Source organism: Macaca fascicularis, chromosome X (assembly GCF_037993035.2).
Source record: "Macaca fascicularis isolate 582-1 chromosome X, T2T-MFA8v1.1".
NCBI classification, from domain to species: Eukaryota; Metazoa; Chordata; class Mammalia; order Primates; family Cercopithecidae; genus Macaca; species Macaca fascicularis.
In genome coordinates this window covers 157,679,114-157,699,452 of record NC_088395.1, presented here as the reverse complement: position 1 = coordinate 157,699,452, position 20,339 = coordinate 157,679,114, and the positions used below count along the sequence as shown (strand labels likewise).

Sequence of the window (20,339 nt, the reverse complement as noted above, 5' to 3'; positions counted from 1 at the left end):
CCATCAAAGAAAAAAAAATAACAAAATATTCCTTCCTTAAAATAAAATCCCTTTGTTCTGCAAAATACACTGTTAAGAGAATGAAAATAGAAGCCCCAGACTTGAGAAAGTACTTGCACATCAAATATTGAACAAAGAACTTGTATCCAGAATGTATAAAGAATTCTCAAAACTCATAGACTGTGGTGAGGATGAAATGAGCTAAGATGTGTTTAAAATATTCTGAACAGTGCCTGATACATAGTAAGCACTCAGCAAGTGTTGTTATTGCTTTTTTTTTTTTTTTCTCACTTTAAGTTCTAGGGCACATGTGCACAAAGTGCAGGTTTGTTACATAGGTATACACGTGTGCCATGTTGGTTTGCTGCACCCATCAACTCGACATTTACATTATGTATTTCTCCTAATGCTTTCTCTCCCCCATTCCCCACTCCCTGAAAGGTCCCAGTATGTGATGTTCCCCTCCCTCTGTCCAAGCGTTCTCATTGTTCAATTCCACCTATGAGTGAGAACATGTGGTGTTTGGTTTTCTCTCCTTGTGATAGTTTGCTGGGAATGATGGTTTTATATGAGTATGATTTCACAGTTGAGGATACCAAGGTTCGGGGAAGTCAAGCTGCTAAAGTTATACAGCAATAAGTGACAAAACCAGAATTTGAACCCAGATTGTTAGCTTTGGAGACCACATTTTTAATTTTTACTGCTCTGACTTTACAAAATTAATATTAGAACAATGTTTGCAGGATGCTGAAAAGATTAAAGACAATGAATATGAGAAAATATTTTGTGAATAAAAAATGAAACAAAAAAGAATTCTCAAAACTCAATAAGAAAACAAACAACAAAATTTTATTTTATTTTTTATTTTTTTATTTTTTTATTTTTTTGAGACAGAGTCTTGCTCTGTCGCCCAGGCTGGGGTACAGTGGCCGGATCTCAGCTCACTGCAAGCTCCGCCTCCCGGGTTTAGACCATTCTCCTGCCTCAGCCTCCCGAGTAGCTGGGACTACAGGCGCCCGCCACCTCGCCCGGCTAGTTTTTTGTATTTTTTAGTAGAGACGGGGTTTCACCGTGTTAGCCAGGATGGTCTCGATCTCCTGACCTCGTGATCCGCCCGTCTCGGCCTCCCAAAGTGCTGGGATTACAGGCTTGAGCCACCGCGCCCGGCCACAAACAACAAAATTTTAAAATTAGGCAAAAGATTAAAACATACACTTTGTCAAAGAAGATGCAATGATGGAAAATGATGAAAAGATATTCAACATTATTAGTCTTTAGGGGGAATGCAAATTAAAAACATAACTCAATACCACTATGTGCCTATTAGTGGCTAAAACTTTAAAAAATGACAACACCTTTGATGCATGCAACAACTCGGATGAATCTTAAAGGAATTGTGCTGAAAGAAGCCAGTCTCTAAAGATTGCATACTGTATGACTCCATTTATATGACATTCTCAAAAAGACAAAACTATAGGGATGAAGTATAGATCAGTGGTTGAAATCAGTTAAGGGTGAGGTGGGGTAGGGCTGACAATAAATAGGCAGGACAAGGAAGTTTTTTGAGGGATAACAGAACTGTTCTGTATTCTGATTACGGTGGTGGTTGAATGAATCTATAGCTTACTTAAAATCCACAGAACTGTATACCAAGAGGAAAAAAAAAACAATTTTAGTACACAATTTAACAGATAAATTGTTTAAGAAATAATTTTCAAAATGAAAATACAGGCCGGGCATGGTGGCTCATGCCTGTAATCCTAGCACTTTAGGAGGCCAAGGAGGGTGGATTACCTGAGGTAAGGAGTTCAAGACCAGCCTGGCCAACATGGTAAAACCCCATCTCTATTAAAAATGCAAAATTTAGCTGGGCCTGGTGGCAGGCCTCTGTAATCCCAGCTACTCAGGAGGCTGAAGCAGGAGAATCGTTTGAACCTGGGAGGCGGAGGTTCCAGTGAGCTGAGATCACACCACTGCACTTCAACCCGGGCGACAGAGTGAGACTCCATCTCAAAAAATTAAAAAAAAAAAGAAAAGAAAAAAAAAAAGAAAACACATATCCACAAAAAGCCTTTTTAAAAAGAATGTTCATTGCAGCTTTATTTGTAATAATCCAAAACTAGAAACAAATGTCCATCAAAAGGTAAATACATAACAAATTGTGGTATAGTCTTACAATAGAATACTCCTCAGCAACAAAAAGAATGAACTACTGATACATACAATTTATGCTGGGTTAGAGGGCAGAATCAACAGAATATATACTGTCTGGTTCTATTTTTATGAAGTTCTAGTAAACGCAAAATTAATCTACAGTGAAAAAATTTAAAACAGCAGTTGCCTCTAGGTGGGAGGATGTCAGAGAAGGGGCACAAAGAAGCTTTCCAGTGTGCTGAAAGCATTGTTTATCTTTAAAAATTTTTAATTAAGAAGTAAAAATTATATATTTCTGGAGTACAATATAATGTTTTGATATATGTATACACTGCGGAATGGCTAAATCAAGCTATTTAAAATATGCAAGCATTACCTCACATACTTATCATTTTTGTAGTGAAAACACTTAAAATCTACTCTCTTAACAATTTTCAAACATAAAATACAATGTTGTTAACCATAGCCACCATGATGTACATTGTACATCTTGACAGGAATGAGGTTTATATGGGCTTCTCCATTCAAAGTTCATGGAATGATAGACTTAAGATAGGTCTATTCTACTACATGTAAATTTTACTTTACAAATGTAAATAATATTAAACTCACTTTAGAAGGTTTTCTTTTTGCAATGACATAAGTTGGCAACCCTAAAACTACTTTCTGTGCATTTGATATTTGAGCAAGTAAGTAACTATATTGAGGACAATGGGGCCAGGCCTTTGTGATTATTGGAAAAGAGTGTTGCAAATACAGAAATGGAAAGGCTAGGGTTCTAGAATGAACCCTATGGTTTTGGCTTAGAATCTGAAGCATCACTATGAACTCATGATTTGTATTATTTTATACACACTCATACACAAAGGTACACATACATATAGATAGGTAGATATGGAAATACATATAGATATATATCTTTATATGTAGGTACATGTGTATTTGTTTTCTAGTTCTGAAAGCACTTAAAAGCAGTAGCACACAAGTAACAATGACCACAAGTAGTGCCTAGATCTTGGTATCTAAACACTTCCAATTAAAGAAGCTGGAGTTGCTCAGACTAAGAGAACTGGCTGATTTCTCTGAGGCAGAGAAAGTACAAAATGAACCTGAACAGTCTTGTGCCAGGTAGTAAGGGGGATGCTCAAAGAATGATGGGACACATTAAAAAGAAATGAGTCAGCTGGAAGAGGCTCCCACTGGCCAATTCCGAGATAATGTGAGCATTGAAATAAGTAATAATAGTAATATATTATAAGCCAGTGAATAAATAAATAACAAATCAATCAATGAGGCACAGGGGAAACTTCCTAATCAAAATGCCAACCAATAAATGTAGAAGGTATGATGGTGTTAGAAAATTATCAACAGGTACTAAGACTAGCGGGTAAAAATTTCTTGAGGAACAGAGTATTTACATGTCTTCAAGTACTTTCCCATAAGTTACTTAAAATTTACAAAGGGAAATTTTACTTTACAGGTGAGAAACTTGGTGGACATCTCTTCAACCATGTGATCAAAGTTAATATCAGCTTGTGAGAAATATCAACATCATCCATCTTTTGATATGTTGTACTGAGAATACAACATTGCTTCTGTGGTATTCCTGACAAAAATGCATAACTTGACTCTAGTTAAGAAGACACATCAGACAAACTCAAATGGAGGGACATTCCATAAAATATTCAGTCTGCACTCATCACAAATTTCAAAGTTAAGAATATCAAAGGGCGTCTGGGAAACTATTCCAGATGAAAGACATATGACAACTAAATGTAATCATGATCCTAAATTGGATCTTATACCAAAAAAAAGCTACAAAAGATAACTGACAACATTTGAATATGGACTGTGGATTAGATAATAATATTCCACAGATACCAAAATTCCTGATTTTATAACCATACTGAGGTTATGTATTGTAATAAACTTAAACACAGGAAATACATAGAAGTATTTGAGAAATAGAGGTGTACTTCCATAGTTCATAATAAATTACACATGCACAAAATGTCTATCTATATGAAGAGAGAGAGATGAGAGAGGGAAGAAAAGATGGGAAGAAGTTGAAAGAAGGAGAGAAAGGGAGAGAATGATAATAAAGCAAATGGCGCAAGCTGTAAAAAGTTGTGAGTATAGATAAAAGAGGACACATATAGTTCCCACCAATATTCAAATAAAAAGTTAAAAAGTAAAAAAAAAAAAAAAAAAAAGGCAAAGGACCTAAAGCAAAAAATGGTCCCAAGATAAGAAAGAGGTAAAGCAAAAATCACTAAGTGAAAGGAGAGCTGGATGAATCGCATTCCACATCTTCAGATGACCAACACACAACTGGGCATCTATATTGTGGAGTGACAAATGAATACTGTGAGAAAAAAATAACATTATTATTTGAGAAGAATATGCAGCTGTCAGAATATTTATTTAAAATTGCTTTTCATAAAATAGGCAAATATATCAGGTAATTCGTCCCACTTTTTTAAACTTTTATATTTATTAGACTCTTTTTTTCATTAGTGTCTAAACCCTCAGTGATTTCTGTGTTGCTTCAATGAGTTTTGAGTACAAATCCTTACACAGAGCTTTTCAAAAAATATTAACAACAAAATTGCTCTTATCAATCGCAAATCTAATAGTATAATGATTTTATGCTTTTGGACGATCAAAATAATTTGTCATATAGCTGAAGATGGAGTATGGGTTGGCTAGAAGTCACATCATAAAGAAAATGATATATAAAACCCAGAATCCTGAGACTACTATCCCTGCTACCTATGTTTTTTGATGTCTGTCCTTTTCAAGGACCAGGCCCTGTACATACTACTAACATGACTAGTTAAATGTACACCAAGAGGCTGGCTTCAAATCTCTGCATGGAATACAGCTGCATGGGAATGGGCTCAGGTTCTTTCCCTGGATGTCAGCCTGAAAAGCCCCAACTCCTTTCCTTATCTGTTAACACCAGGTGTCAGCATGTGAATTATCTCTCTGGTGGGTGTAAGAGCATAGAATCATCTGGCTGGATGTGGCCTCCAAGCTGGAAGTTTCACCATATTCAAAGTTGGCCACACCCACTTCACCCTGCAAGGAGACATGGATGCTCTTCATGGAATAACTTGGTTGTTAATGGAGAGAGTACCATCTCAGTATGGAGCTTAAAATGTACTGGCTTTAAGCAGAAAAAAAAAGAACTACCTTAAATTTATAGAAAAATAATAAGAATATTGAAGAAATCACCAGACACAAACTTCAGATCATGACTGTCTGCTATGTTCACAGGTAGCCCTTTGTATTTAATAGTGTCTGTATAGATTAGTCAGGACTATAGTGTTAAATTATAATTACTCCATATTTGGAAGGACTTTCTAATCCATAATAATTTGACTTTGCATAGTATTTTACAAAACATATAGATCTTATTTCTTTTTTTTTATTTGAGCCTCATACCCATTCTGCGGTAATTATCTTCACCATTTATAGATAAAGAACGTGAGACTTAACAGGCTTCTCCAAGATCACACAACCTGTAAATGGCAAAACTGAGAAATAAAACCTAAGCATTATAGTTTTTAAAAATCCTAATTTTATGTTGTTTTAAAACTATACTATAAGACCTCCACAGTATTTGCCAAAGGTGACAGGTAGAATTAGGAGACTAGAATTAGTAGAAATGGCCAAGTAACGTGTAAAGGGAGAGCAGGTAGCGCTGACTGAGTCTCCACACGACATTGAAAAACAAGAGAAATAATGGTGAATGACTCTAGCAGGAGCTATTCCACAAGGCAGGGTCGAGCTGACATGATCCTGGTCCTTCCCTCACAGTTGCTCACAGGCCCTGCATGCTCTGAACGTTCCTCTCTAGTGACTCTGCTCCAGCTACACTGGCTCCCTTGCTGTTTCTCAAACATACGCTTCTGCCATGTACTTCTGCCTCAAGAACTTTGCATCTGCTCTTCCCTCTGTCTGGAATATCTCCTCCAAAATCCACGAGGCTTGCTCCTCCACTCCTTTCAGATGTTAACTCAAGTCACCTTCTTGTTGAGGCCCTTTCTGGCCACAAGGGAACCACAGGGAATTGCCAACATTACTCCATTTTCAACCTATAAAATGCCATTTCAAAATCTAGTAATATTTAACCTTCCCCCAATAACATTCCCTACCCCCCCCTTTCACTGCTCAATTTTTTTTCCCTTGGCCCTCATCATCTCACCTACTCTATAGTCTATTGATTTGTTTATTATCTTTTTCCTCCACCAGAATGTAATCACCATGAAGATAAGGACTTTTGCTCACTACCATATCCTTAAATCTTGGAACAGAAACTTCCACATAGTAGATGCTAAATATTTTCTGTATGAATAAATAAGTTTCATTGGGACTAAAGTGGTAAGACTAGGCACGCTAGCCACATTTACAATGATGTGCAAGGCTCCTCCTCTGTTCAAGATGGGGCAGACATAAGGAATGGAGTCAAAACGGTATAGTACGGTAAAAAGACTCAGTACAACAAAACCTCATTAATTAGGACCATTGCACATCTTTGCAAAATTTTCCCCACACCTTTGTACAAGGTGTGTCTTCACTGAAAGAGGAATTAGGCAGGAACATTCTTTCTGGTGGAGTTGCTGACAGATGGAGTCTCCCCAGGGACCAATTCCAGTCCTGTAGCAGAGTTTCTGAGGACTTTGCAAGCACAGGTAACAGCTATCAGAACCTGGGAAATACTCATCATTTGATTTTCCAGTGTTTTCTACTTTACTTTTGGGTGAAAATGTGCCATCTTTGTAAAAAGTATTAGGACTAACTAATTGGTATAGTCTCCTCCCTCTAAGGTGAAATTAAAAAGAAAAATGCTTTTTCTTAGTAACATCCCTGGTCACGTACTTCCCAAAGACTCATTGAGTTTTCTCTCTTGAATCTTACACCAGCCACAGCTCCTGAAACTGGTGTCCTCGTGGAATGGAGCCTAGGATAATTTAGGTCCCAAATACAGCTATACTGCCTAACCAGCTGTGTGAGTTTGGGTGAATCATACATCCTCTGCGAATGCACTTTCTCACCTGTACAATAAGTCTAAAATCTACCTTTTAGATGTGTAGAAAATAACTGAGTAATAAACATAATATAGCATCATGAAGTATGAAGAACAAATTGCACTGTGTTAAAAGATGATGCTATGATAGGAATTTGGGCCTTACCAATACATACAACTGGGTAAATCCAAAAAGTAACTTAGTTGCTTACTTCTGACTCTAGCAGTAGCAAGATAGCAGAGGGCTACTCAATATTCACTTCTTTGCCTGACCCTCACTGACTCACAAATCCCTTACTTCTTTCTACCTTCAGTAGTCCAGGAAAGCAAGACTTTCCACTCCAGTACATCTGTAGCCTCAATGAAAAATACCCCAGCTGTTCAGGCCCTCTCCTGAAATGAAAGATTTTTAAGCCTCAAATCTTAAACATGCACAAACAGGACATTCTATGTGGAAATACACCCTTTCTTCTAAACACTTCAAATTCCCATCTTTGTGTTTCCTTCATAAGCGTAGAAAAAACTCAGGAGGATGCTTCTTACTCTTAAAAAACTGAATTACCAAGATAAGGGAAACATTTTGGGAGCTGTAGGTCCCTAAGACATTTGTGACCAATTGCTTTTCTAACTATCCCCCAGAGGGTAAAATGGAAGCCAGACTATTAATAACTAAAAATTACAACCCTGATACAAAGCAATCTCTTCTCCTTTTTAATTGAAAATATCATGGGGAGAAGGGACAAGTCTATGAAAAAATCAAGCAATAGGGTACTGGTTTGCACTTTTTTCTAACAATACTGCATAATGATTGAGAGATCTCATGGCCTGGAATGTATTACCATTCTGATAAGATCAAGTAACCAATCAGTTAATGAGCAGATGTCACTTCTGCCTACTCAATATCAGGCTCTGTGCTAGACAAGGATGAGGGTGACAGGTCCTGCCTTACAAAGCTCAAGTTAGTGGGCCAGCCAGGTCCACCAACAGTCTATCACATGAGAGTTGAAGAGACTGGGGCCAGAGTAGTGGCGATGGAGTTGGAGGAGGGAGGGATATGAGAGGGACAAGCAGTCTGGAATTAATCAGACTTTTCTTCATTAAATGCATCCGTTTTTTCCCCAAGTGTCATTTTCTATCTTACTTCCTACATGATAAACAATCCATTGTCTAGTTTTGAACTTAAGGGGAAAGAGTGTGCATTCACCTACATTTGAGTCATACTTTCTTACAAAATTAGAAAAGACATAATTTTAAGCCTTCAGAAAACACTTTTCTTATGTATCTTATGAAGATTATGGCATAGATGTGGTAGCTGGCTCCTTGCTGCATCAGAATATTTTTCATCCAACTAAGCTCTACCTTTAAATAAAATACAGGTATCTTTGTTCCCTAAACTCCCACTGTCTAAATATTTGCTACACTGATATGCTAATTTTTAAACAAAACTCATTACCCAAACCTGCTAAATAAATCTGTTTTAGGGCGCATGCAAGAATATGTTTAAGTCATGCATGCTATTGTGTCTCAGTCATTCTCTTTATAGCGTCTTGAGTTCATGTTGTTTAAACATGTTGTCTTGTATGTATCTTATTCTCCACATTATTCAGTAAAAGGTCTTCTAAGAAACTAGAGAAACTAATGAAAGAAGTGGGCAAGACTTACAGGCCTATTGAAGTCCATGTACTACAAGAAAAGTTGGGAGCAATAAAGCACATTCAGAGACTGGCTAGAAGTCTTAAGTTTGGTCATGCATGTGCTCCCCACTCCTAGGAGCCAAACATACAACACTGAAGATTCATTTAAAAATTTAGATTACGGCCGAGTGCAGCGGATCACACCTGCAATCCCAGCACTTTGGGAGGCCGAGGCGGGTGGATCACGAGGTCAGGAGTTCGAGACCAGCCTGACCAACATGGTGCAACCCAGTCTCTACTAAAAATACAAAAATTAGCTGGGCGTGGTGGTGCATGCCTATAATCCCAGCTACTCAGGAGGCTGAGGCAGGAGAATCACTTGAACCCGGGAGGCGGAGGTTGCAGTGAGCCAATACTGCACCACTGCATTTCAGCCTGGGCGACAGAGTGAGACTCTGTCTCAAAAAAAAAAAAAAAAAAAAAAAAAAAATTAGATTCCATAAAAACAGCATGCCGGTACAAATACATGTGATCATGGCATGAGCAGACAAGTCATATTGTCACATTCAATACACAATTACACAATTATTAATACAAATGCAGCTTTATGCTAACAAGAATTTTTAACCAAGCAAAGGGGATGTAAATAGCTAGCCACCATAAGTTCTGTTTCTCATCCCATTGCTCTGTGTGTAGCATCAGACAATGGTTGACAGCCAATCACCTCTGTACTCTTCTGATGGGAATGGAAGATTCTCCCCCTGCCTTCTCTTAAATCCAGATGAGCCTCAAATATTTCCTGTTTAACTAATTCCTTCACCAGCTCTGGCTTCCTTACCTCCTCCTGCCTCTGAATAGTAACAGTGACCACAGCTTCCAGCTCACTCTTCTCACCATCAGACCTCATACAAGCATGCCTTTGATCCCAAGAAACCTCTTTGAAAGTTCCCTTGTTTGCTTATTTTATTTTGCTAAGTATTACTGGCATACAGTGCACATCTTTAATATATTTAATATATTATTTCATTATTTATTTACCAGTACATGTACACTGCAATGTAGAAGGAAAATGGAATCCATTCCCAATACCAGACACTATGGTGTATGCTCTTGTGGCTTACTAAATACAAACGTACCTAACAATTAGTTTATCAAATGCTGAATAACTGTACAGTGTTATAAATAATTTACATTTTACAGAACTCCTTTGTGGTTTGTTAAATAAGTTTATAAAGGGGTGTTAGTGGTATCTGGCAAATTAATCAGCATTTTCCTGGGGGTTAGGAATATATTTTTACTTTTCTCATGTAAAATAGTGGAATATTGGCTTCTACTCTCTGAAAATGTGTTAGTAAACAAATTTTAAAGAACATATTAGATTCACAAAAGAAGGATCCTGTATAAGTAGCAGTTACCACAACGCATACTTGCTCTTCTACCATTTAAAAGTGTCTAAACATTACCTTTATTTTCAAGGAAAAAAGTAATGAAGTAGTATATTAAAATGCATTACCTTAATTTGAAAGTCATTACATGTCTGGGTCAGTTAAGTTTTCTCTATTTATTGCTTTAATGTTTTTTTAAAAACAATAAAAAGCCAATCACCTGTATTTATATTCTGTTGGAAAAACATGTAAATTATATGAGCTGGGAAAGGAAGTTCAGACTAGTAGACTGCTATTCTGGTTTTATTTATTTATTTAGTGACAGGGTCTCACTCTGTTGCCAAGGTTGGAATGCAGTGGCACGGTCACTGCTCACTGCAGACTTGATCTCCCAGGCTCAATTGATCCTCCCACATCAGTCTCCCAGCTAGCTAGGACTACAAGCACATGCCACCATGCTTGGCTACTTTTTTTGTATTTTTTGTAGAAACAGGGTCTCACTATGTTGCTCAAGCTGGTCTCAAACTCTTGGGCTCAAGGGCTCCTCCTGCCTCAGCCTCCCAAAGTTCTGGGACTACAGACATGAGCCACCATCCCTGGCCCATTTGTTTCTTTTTTCTTTTTATTTTCAATTTGATGGGGAAAAAAATATCTGTAGGTGTTATTTCTCTTGTTTTAGCTTTGTTTAGTAAAATTGTATTCTAGATCTTCATTACCTTTATCAATACTACCTCTCACCTGAGCTCTCCCACAAAAGGTTCCTCATCTGAATCTTGTATAAGTTCAGCTTCGTCACTGACTGCCTTTGAAGTGTAAAGTTGCTGCAGAAAAATTCAAATATTTAAATATTTAGTATGTATGCAAATAGTAAAAATGCATAGCATATATTAATTTTGGAGGCATGCTCATATCCAATGTTACAAATAATCTGCATATCAATGTGAGAAATGCACTGGAGTTTTACAGATTTGAAAACTCAAGATTATAGAGATACAATGATTTGACCCAAGAAATAGAGCTAGTAGATCTAGGAGCAGAATTTCAAAGTTTGAACTGTGAGTTCATCACTCTTCCCACTGTACTACACAGTCACACTGTGAAAAAATCTTCCTCCAAAAAGCCATCTGTTTGCACAAGATTTTTTCTCCAAAATGTCCACTAATATGGAACAAACATCCTATAAACCTAGAGAGAAACTGGACTAGAACACAAATAGAGTTCCTTGTGCTGTAAGGGCAACCAAGGTATTGGGCCAAATAAGATTATTTTCTCTTTCTCAGAGAAGGAAGTAGGTACTGGGGTTGACTTCCAAAGTGGGATGTCTGTATTCTCATAGCAGATGTGACAGTTCAAATCCCACAAGGCTACAAAGAAGGAATAATGGAAGGGGCAACTGAATTAGGCAACCTCCTTAAACTGTCTTTCTTCTATACTGCTTTTCTTACCATCTTAAATTTGAAGAAATGATGACATATATTACTTGTTCTAAAACTGAATGTAAAGGCCCACTCCACGGTTTCTAAAATGTGGTCTGAAAATCCCACATTTTAAACCAGAGATGAAAAGTAAAGCAAGTATGTTGCCCTCTCTGGATCACTGGCAGTAATAATGACAGTAATAACAATGATCACGACAATTGTAATAGTTCACATTTACTGAGTGCTTACCATATGGGAGAAACTGTCTTATTTACTCCTTACAACCCTAATAGAAGGTACTATGACTGCCATTTATAGAAAAAGAAACTGAGGCTAAAGGATGTGACTTGGCCAAGGTCACATAGCTGGTAGGGAAAGGATTTGAACACAGGAAATCTGGATCAGAGGCTTCCCTTATAAGGTAATGAGCTGGATATGTTTTATGTTGTAACATCAACACAATATTAACATGGCCCAAACAGTGCTGTTGATTTTAGCCTCCCACATTGCCTGATCCACATTGTCCCAGTCTTGCTAAAATCAGTTAATGGCACCTCCATTTGCTGAGTTCCATAAGCCAAAAAGCTAAGAGTCCTCCATGAGATGTTTCTCTCCCTTCTCCTAGACACTTTTAACTCATCAGCAAGGGCACTATCTCCAAAATATATCCCAAATCAGAATACTTTTATCTCCATTAGTATAATCATAGTCCAAGCCCCTGTCATCTTTCACTTAGGTCTTCTTGCTTCCATTCTTGTTTCTCTATACTCCATTTCTCACCCAGTATTCAGCCTGACCTTTAACAAAGAAAATCAGATCATGTCACCTTCCTGCTTTCCAATGCACTTGAAATAAAACCCAAACTGATTACCATGGATCTCAAAGTTCTACATAATTAGTCCCCTGTCTTTCTCCTGGATCTTATTTTCTGTTGCTCCTTCCCACTTTCACCTTATTCTGGTCACATAACTTACTTTGTTACTTGGAACTCTCCAAGCTAGTTACTACCTCAGGTCTTTTACAGATGTTGAACCCTCTACCTGCATTGCCTTCCTTTCTTAGCATCCCTAGGGGTCTCTGCTCAAGAGACAAATTATCCGAAAAGGACCTTCCCTGACGACTGTCTGAACTCTCCACCCGCACTAGTCATTAGCACATTATTCTGTCATCCTCCATGGCACTTTCCAATATTATTTAGCCATTGCCTATCTCCCCTAATGTCTCTCTGGCACCTAGCACAGTACCTGGAACACAGTAGGTGCTTACTAAATATGTTACTGAATGGATAAATTAATGGATGCTTAATCTATCAGAGGAATCCCAAAGTGAATCATTTTTAGAGCTAGAATTTGTGAATGGTATATTAGAGAACACAAAGAGAGCAGAAGTCTTTACAATCAGCTACCCAATGGGGCTGTGGTGGAGCTGCCTCAAAACTCACCTGGTATCAGAAGCCTTCCTTCATCTCCCTGCCAAAATGCTCATTTCTCTTAATGTGTTCCAGTCCCCAGCACCTACCTTTTATAATATTTTATATTATGTCAAGACTACTTGTAAATGATTGGGCATTTCTTTTGAGTGTGTCCAAATTTTCATTGAGATGTTCACTTTCTGAAACATAGGAGCTGATTTTCCTTATTTGCATATCCTAGCACAACCCTCTGCACACACTGAGTAATTTAGCAATGCGTCCTGTGGCTGAGAGACCAAAGGGGAAGTGACCCTTCAAAGGAAGCCCATGTCACCACAATGGGGGAAGCACAAACACAGTATACCCACCTGCAGGAGCTGAGTCCTGAGAATGCAAACATTTCCCACAAGATAAAACCGATCCTCCTGAGGAATACATGCAGCAGACAAGTCAGCATGGAGGTGGCTGGAAAATAAGCCACTAAAGACCATAGTAGACTCTAAGGAAGATAGACACACATGTGACAACAGAAAGGTGGACCAGTAAAACAAGAAGACAAATACCTGCCACATCCATGTGCTGTTTGCTAACCCACTGACAATTTTCAAAATTCTGAGCCATGGGATTTTTCCTGTCTTCTTTCCTTTTCAGCCACCCTCCCCACCAAAACATAAATAATTCATTACTGAGAATCAAATGTTGAGAGTTAAGGTTGGTTTTCAGTCTTCCGTTATTACCCTGTGGATGGACATTTTAGCCTCCAAAAGAGATGTGGCTCCTCTCTTTTATATAGACCACATGGGTAGAGTGTGTGGGAGTGTGGGAGTGTGTGTGTGTGTGTGTGTGTGTGTGTGTGTGTGTGTGTAACCTGTGCACACAGTCAAGTAAGATTTTTTCAAAAAGTATGACCTTTAATTTCCAAGAATCATGACAAATATATCAGCCAGCTTTTGCGTGAGTTAATTTCATTTATTTATTTATTTCTCACATGTTCACCAATATTTGGTATTATTCACACTTCTAATTTTTCCCATTCTGATGGGTGTAGAGTGCTAATGTCATTGGTTTTTAAATGTTTCATTCTTTGCTTATTAGTGAGTTTGAGTATCTTTTCATATATTTGTTAACTATTTGGGCTATTTACCTCTGATTCAAGTCCCAGATATTTTAATGGCTCCAAACCAGTTAATATTAATTAATTTATGTTAATTTCTCAGCTTGCAGTCTCTGACACCTCAAAATTTGTAAAATGGACCCTATATCCACACGCAACAAAAATTTGGGTTTTGATTTCCTGTAAGTGGCACATTTTGTCCATTCAAATTCCCAGAGAGAGATGATGAACCCACTCACTATTCTTCTGGGCCAATGGACAGAACTTTATTGATCACTTTATTGATCTCTAGGTTTTATATACTGGTGCTTGACTGGGTGTTAGAATTCCTGACCCCAGCCAATGGAGCCTATGCATGACTTAAAACCCACCACGGCCACCACAAAATCAGCTTCTTCTTATCATTATCATACTGCTTTAAACTTTAATTTCTGGTACACATAGACACATAGAGTCCCCATTATTTTAAGCTTGGATATGCATTAAACTTCTTTTGTTATATGTTTGCAATCATTTCCTTGTTTTATAAAAGGAAAGAGCCATCCTTAACAACTCAGTGTCCCCCACCTTGTAAATTTCACTGTTAATTTTTTTAAAGTCTAATTAATGTGAGTAGTCAGAAACTGTGGCCACAGGGATATCAGACAGTTTGAAAGTACCAAGCAGAAGAGCATTTATGTTAGTAATGAGAGGCTACATAACTCATAAATGTCATATAGATAAGATAAACAGAATTGCTTACCATTACAAATATCTCTTACATTCACAATAAATTTCACGTATTCGTAAGCAGAACTATCACCATGTTCAACATTTCCTCTTTTTAAATGACAGCAAAATTCAATATGTGTTTCTAATAAAAAGAGAACAAACACAAAACAAGTCTACATTTGTACTTTACCATATTCTACTGGATTATTTCATATGACCAATGTCTTACTTAGATTAGATTTCACAAAAATATTATTTTCTTTCCATGAACATTAGCATTTACATAGCTATCTATGTTGTATCAGTAGAGCAGGGCACCAGCTAGAACACTACACACGATGGTCCATTATTTATACAGCACTAATGCAATTGTACAAATGCTACAATACTCAGGGTCTGTGGTGAAGAATAAGATTTAATGGAGGAGAGATTTTTTAACACTAAAAATATAGTTTGTAATATTATATAAAAGTAAATTAATATATGATCAACAGCCATATATGCTCTAATTATCTTTTTAAAAATTAATCCATTGAGTGATTGTTACTTGTCCTTTAAAACCTAAGAGTTTACTACTTTTAAAAATATACATACCTGAGTTTAACAAAGGAAATCTGAGAATAATCTTTTGGTAGACTTCATCTTTCTCTTCATCAGGCAGAAGGCTTAATAATTTTCTGCCCACAATCTCAGCCTGGCGGGAGAGGAGAGGAGGAGGTGAAGGGGAAAGGGAGGGGAAGAGGGAGAGAGTAAACTTTTTTATCTGTGTTAATACTGTTCAGTTCCTTTTTTATCTGTGTTAATACTGTTCAGTTCCTCTATCTCCTTACCTCCAGCGAGCTCATGCTCTGCCCCACCTCAGCCATCTACAGTTACATCTGTTATACCTCTAAAAAATACAATTCACATTATCCTACTTTATGACCACTACCTTCTACCTTTCCAGTGCACTCATACAAATACCCCTCTTGTATGTACCACCTCTCCAACAATGATTCCATCCACTAAGACCTCTAACCCATTTCTATTACATTTTCACTGTGCATTATCTTCCTCAAATCATCACATCTTTCCCTATCCAGCTCAGATTCCATGGTCACTGTAATCATTCCTATGTGCTCTTTCCCTCTACCACACTTGCCTGGGAAAATTTTGACTCTAGTTACATCCAACCTTTCATTTACACCCACACCTTCACCCAAGCAATTGAATGTAGATGAAGAAAAACCCACAACTAAGCAGTATATTGTTTGAAATACTTATTCAACTCTGCCCAAAATTCATTTATTTAGACAATTTGCTCCCCTACTCTTTTTCCTCCTTCAAACCTCCAACGCCCCAGCCTTCCTTTTCAGCTGACCTAATTTCTTGTTTCAGTCAGTGAAAAAAATGGGAAATGTCAACATCTGACACCAAATCTACCAACCGATAATATCTATTCCTGTGCCTAGAGACCTGCTTTCCCTCCTCTTCCAATGAATAAGCTGTTACCTAAATTTGACTCCTTCGCCTGTGCACTGCATCCCATTTTCTGTAGACTATGAAAAGACATTGTTCTAGAAAGTCTTACTCTACCCCACACATTAAGTTTTCTTTTCCTCTTGACTGGGTGTTCCGATAAGCATACAGAATGCTGTATTATACATGCTATGATATCTGTCATCTATTTGGTCATTAAACACTGTATGCATGTATCAAAATATCACATGTATGCCATAAATATGTACAAATATTACATATCAATAAGAAACTTTAAAAATAATCAGGAAAACAAAAACAACAGCACAAAAATCTAAAAATGCATAACCTTCCTTTACATTACTGCCTCTCCCTTCAACTATAACTCTATTTATCTGGAGTTATGTACAAATATTATACATCAATAAGAAATTTTAAAAATAATCAGGAAAACAAAAACAACACAAAATTCTGAACATGCATAATCTTCCTTTACATTACCGCCTCTCCCTTCAATTATAACTCTACTTATCTGGTCCACTTCGGGACAAAAATTCCTGAAATGAAACTATACTTGTCACCTCCCCTTTCTTCACTTCTCACTCTTTCTTGAAACCACACTAATGAAGTTTATATCTAACCACTCCACTGAAACTGCTTTTGTCAAGGTCACTAATGCCCTCCATATTGCCAAATCAAATCATCACTTCTCAGCCCTTCTCAGCCCTCACCTTACCAAGCATTTCAGCATTTGATGCAACTGATCCTTCCTTTTCCCTTGATACATTTACTTGACTTGCAGGACACCACACACATGAGGATATACTTCTACCTCAAAGGCTACTCCTTCACAATTTGCTAGATCTTACTCTTGCTTCCTGAATACTAGGCATCGGAGTACCAGGGCTTAGTCATTAGGCCTGTTTCCCTACGTGGTCTCTTCCACTTCCATCTCATTAAATACCACCTATCTGTTAATGACTCGCAGATACTCGTCTGTTGCCCGCACGATAACTCAATTTGGATGTCTAATCAGATTTCAATTTTAAGAGATCCAAAAAGAACTCCTGATCTTTTCTTTGACAAAATATGTTCCTCCCTCAGTCTTCCTAATATCAGTAATGGCAACCACCATTTACCCATTTACTTGTCCTTGACTTGCCTTTTATCTCTCAAACTCAACATCCATCAGCAATCTCTAATGGATCAATTTTCAAAACACGTACAGACTCAGTACACTTTTCACCACCTGGTCCAAGTCTCATTCCCAGTTTGGATTACTACAGTAGCCGTAACTGCTCTCCCTGCATCTGTTCTTGCCATGCCTCCACCACCACTCCATTCTCTATAGAACAGCCAGCGTGATCCTTTCCAAACATAAGCCACATCATGCTATTCCTATGTTCACTCAAAATTTTCCACTGATTATCCAAGTCATTCTGAATAAAAGCCAACGTCTTTATAAGGGCTTTCACCACTCAATATTCTAGTTCCTTGTTGCTATTGACCTTATCTGCTCTCTCTCTCTCTTGCTCACTGCACTCCAGGTACACCTAACTCCTCATTCACATCCAAACACAACGAGAGCAAATACTCATCACAGAGCCCTTGAACTGACTCCTCCTTAAATGTGAAGCACTGGTTCCCAAATACTTGCAATGGCTTTCTCCCTCACTTAATACAGGTCTTTACTCAAAAGTATTTTACATAGCACCAACTCCTTGACATTCTCTTATTGCCTTTTTTGTTATCTGTTTATTATCTGCCTTCCCCATTAAAATGTAAATTGCAGTATAACAGAGACCTTGCCTGTCTTATTCACTGCTATATCCTCAACACCTAGAACAGAGCTTGGCACTGGTAAGCATTCAGTAAATATTGGTTGAATGAATGAATAATATTGTATCATGTAGCTGAAATATGGTGAGACATGGATAAATTGAATATCAGATATAGAAGTAATGAGCTTTTAATGTGATAGCAACAAAGTAATAAAGTATTCTTTGTAGCTGAATAATGGCTTTGTGTGACAAACCACAAATTCCAATGATTTTTTAACTGATTAGCATTAATAATCTACAGTCAATATTCAGAAATATATCTTTATGGCCCATTTGTAGAAGCCAGCCTATGAACTGGTCAATGCTCGAATTAGCAGATGGATGCTGTCTCAATCAAGTTTGGCTTGATTAAGGATAGAAATATTACCTTAATTTACCAAACAAAACATTATGGAATTAACAGGCAATACATCTTGACAGTGAAAGTCACACAGTAAAAAGAAAGGTAGATTTTTTTCACTAAATTTAACTTTTTCAATAAAAACGTTTTTGTTGGTTTAGTTATAAAATAGACTTTAGATGCCAAACTAGGTTACCTCTGTGGAGACGACTCATTCATTCACTCACCTAACACACGATAAACAACTGCTCCATGCCAGTCACTATTCTAGGTATGTTCACATATACAAGCTCACTTAATCCCCTGGGAGAGTAAGAATTATCCCTTGTCTTATTCTTCAGAAATTAAGGCTTCTCCAATTGTCAAGAGTTCAGAAATGCAGAAATGAAATTGACATGAAAGCTACATCTAATTCCGTATCTATTGTGCCTTTTACTACACCATAGCTGCCTAAGTCCAATTTGCATCAGGAACAGAAAATTTGCTACTGGACCAGTTCCTGTATTTTGGACATTCTACATGAAGTAATTCACTGAATAAGATTTTACACTTATTTCTTATAAGGGTTACAAAAGGTGAACCTGACAATGAATTCCAATGAGCACATAGTCTGGTAGGGCAGATTAAATATGCACAATCAATTATGATGTAAAGTATAAAATAATACCCTAACAAGAGGTACAAAGTGCTATGTCTCATAAGTTCTTTCATTAGATGAAAAATGAAGATAGTATTGTCACTTAAAAGAGTTCAAAGTGAGCTATCTTTTGATAGTCTACATTCTCTTGGATGTGACTAGTGGTAATGAGTTTCTTTTTGATTCTCTAGGGATAGGAATAGTGACAATAAGCCTTATAATTAACCACCAATTGAAACAGTGGATCTGTTCCAGTGACCTTGTTCCTTAGTTAGAAAAAGGGCAGAGACCTGAAAGCGTGATTAACCTCATGTTATTTTTGTAAATTTTTAGCATTTGCTCTTATTACACAAGGTAGAAAGATCAAGGTACTTAGAACTTAATGAAGCAAGGATAAATACCAGTGAAAAATTAAGGTGTTTTTTCAAAAGCCAAGTTTGCAAATATCTATTAGTTGTCACACAAATATTAGCATGGTGAGTCTCAGTCACGCCAAAAAAAACAAACAAAAAAAAGAATTAAGAAATTTACTGGGGACTCCATGACATTTACTGAGAATCTAGGCAAGAATCATCTTTTTTACTGCCAAAGACATTCATATTACACATGCATTAGAAAGCTATTCAACTGTATGGGGCACAGGGAAGGATAAGATCCTCTGCAGGAGATTTAGGCTGCATCTCAAATCAAATGAGACTCATCACTACTAAATCTCTGCTATCTGTAAGCTTCTCAGGGAAAACAGAGCAAATCTCATCACAGTTATCACAAACTAACCATGTACCTATGTTCAAAATTCGCTAAAGTCTAATCTCTTAAAGATTCAATGCTGAGAATCTTTTCAGATGTAGCGTATGTTTTAAAAGTTTCATTTGCTTTAGAACTGCAAAAGAGAATAAATATATGTAAACTCCCAGATTTGATTTTATTTTCAGGGGGAACAATGGAGTGGGGGTGAGTAGGAGGGCAGGCTGCTAAGAACAGGGGGCAGTGACTAGAACTTACTACTACAAATGACTATGAGTTTTTCCAAAGGAAAAAAAAACTGTCAATAAAATCAATGATTGGGAAAATATGATGGAAGGTTTCAGATAAAAGTTTAATACCATGATGATAATGATAACAGGCATCACTTTATTCATGGTATATGTTGTAACAGCATAACTTGGACACATCTTATCTCTCTGTCATACCCATCTTCAAT

General features: G+C 37.3%; 1 protein-coding gene across 1 annotated transcript in view; it reads right to left on the bottom strand.

Annotated features, from left to right (window-relative positions):
* Positions 1-20,339, bottom strand: part of PASD1 (PAS domain containing repressor 1) — a 92,536-nt gene that overhangs the window by 32,666 nt on the left and 39,531 nt on the right. Inside the window, exons 6-9 of the mRNA XM_074029431.1 lie at positions 15,454-15,553; positions 14,891-15,001; positions 13,403-13,533; positions 10,944-11,026 (exon numbers count right to left, since the gene is read on the bottom strand). Of these exons, the coding sequence (XP_073885532.1) occupies positions 10,944-11,026; positions 13,403-13,533; positions 14,891-15,001; positions 15,454-15,553 (425 nt within the window). The remainder of the gene's footprint in view (positions 1-10,943; positions 11,027-13,402; positions 13,534-14,890; positions 15,002-15,453; positions 15,554-20,339) is intronic.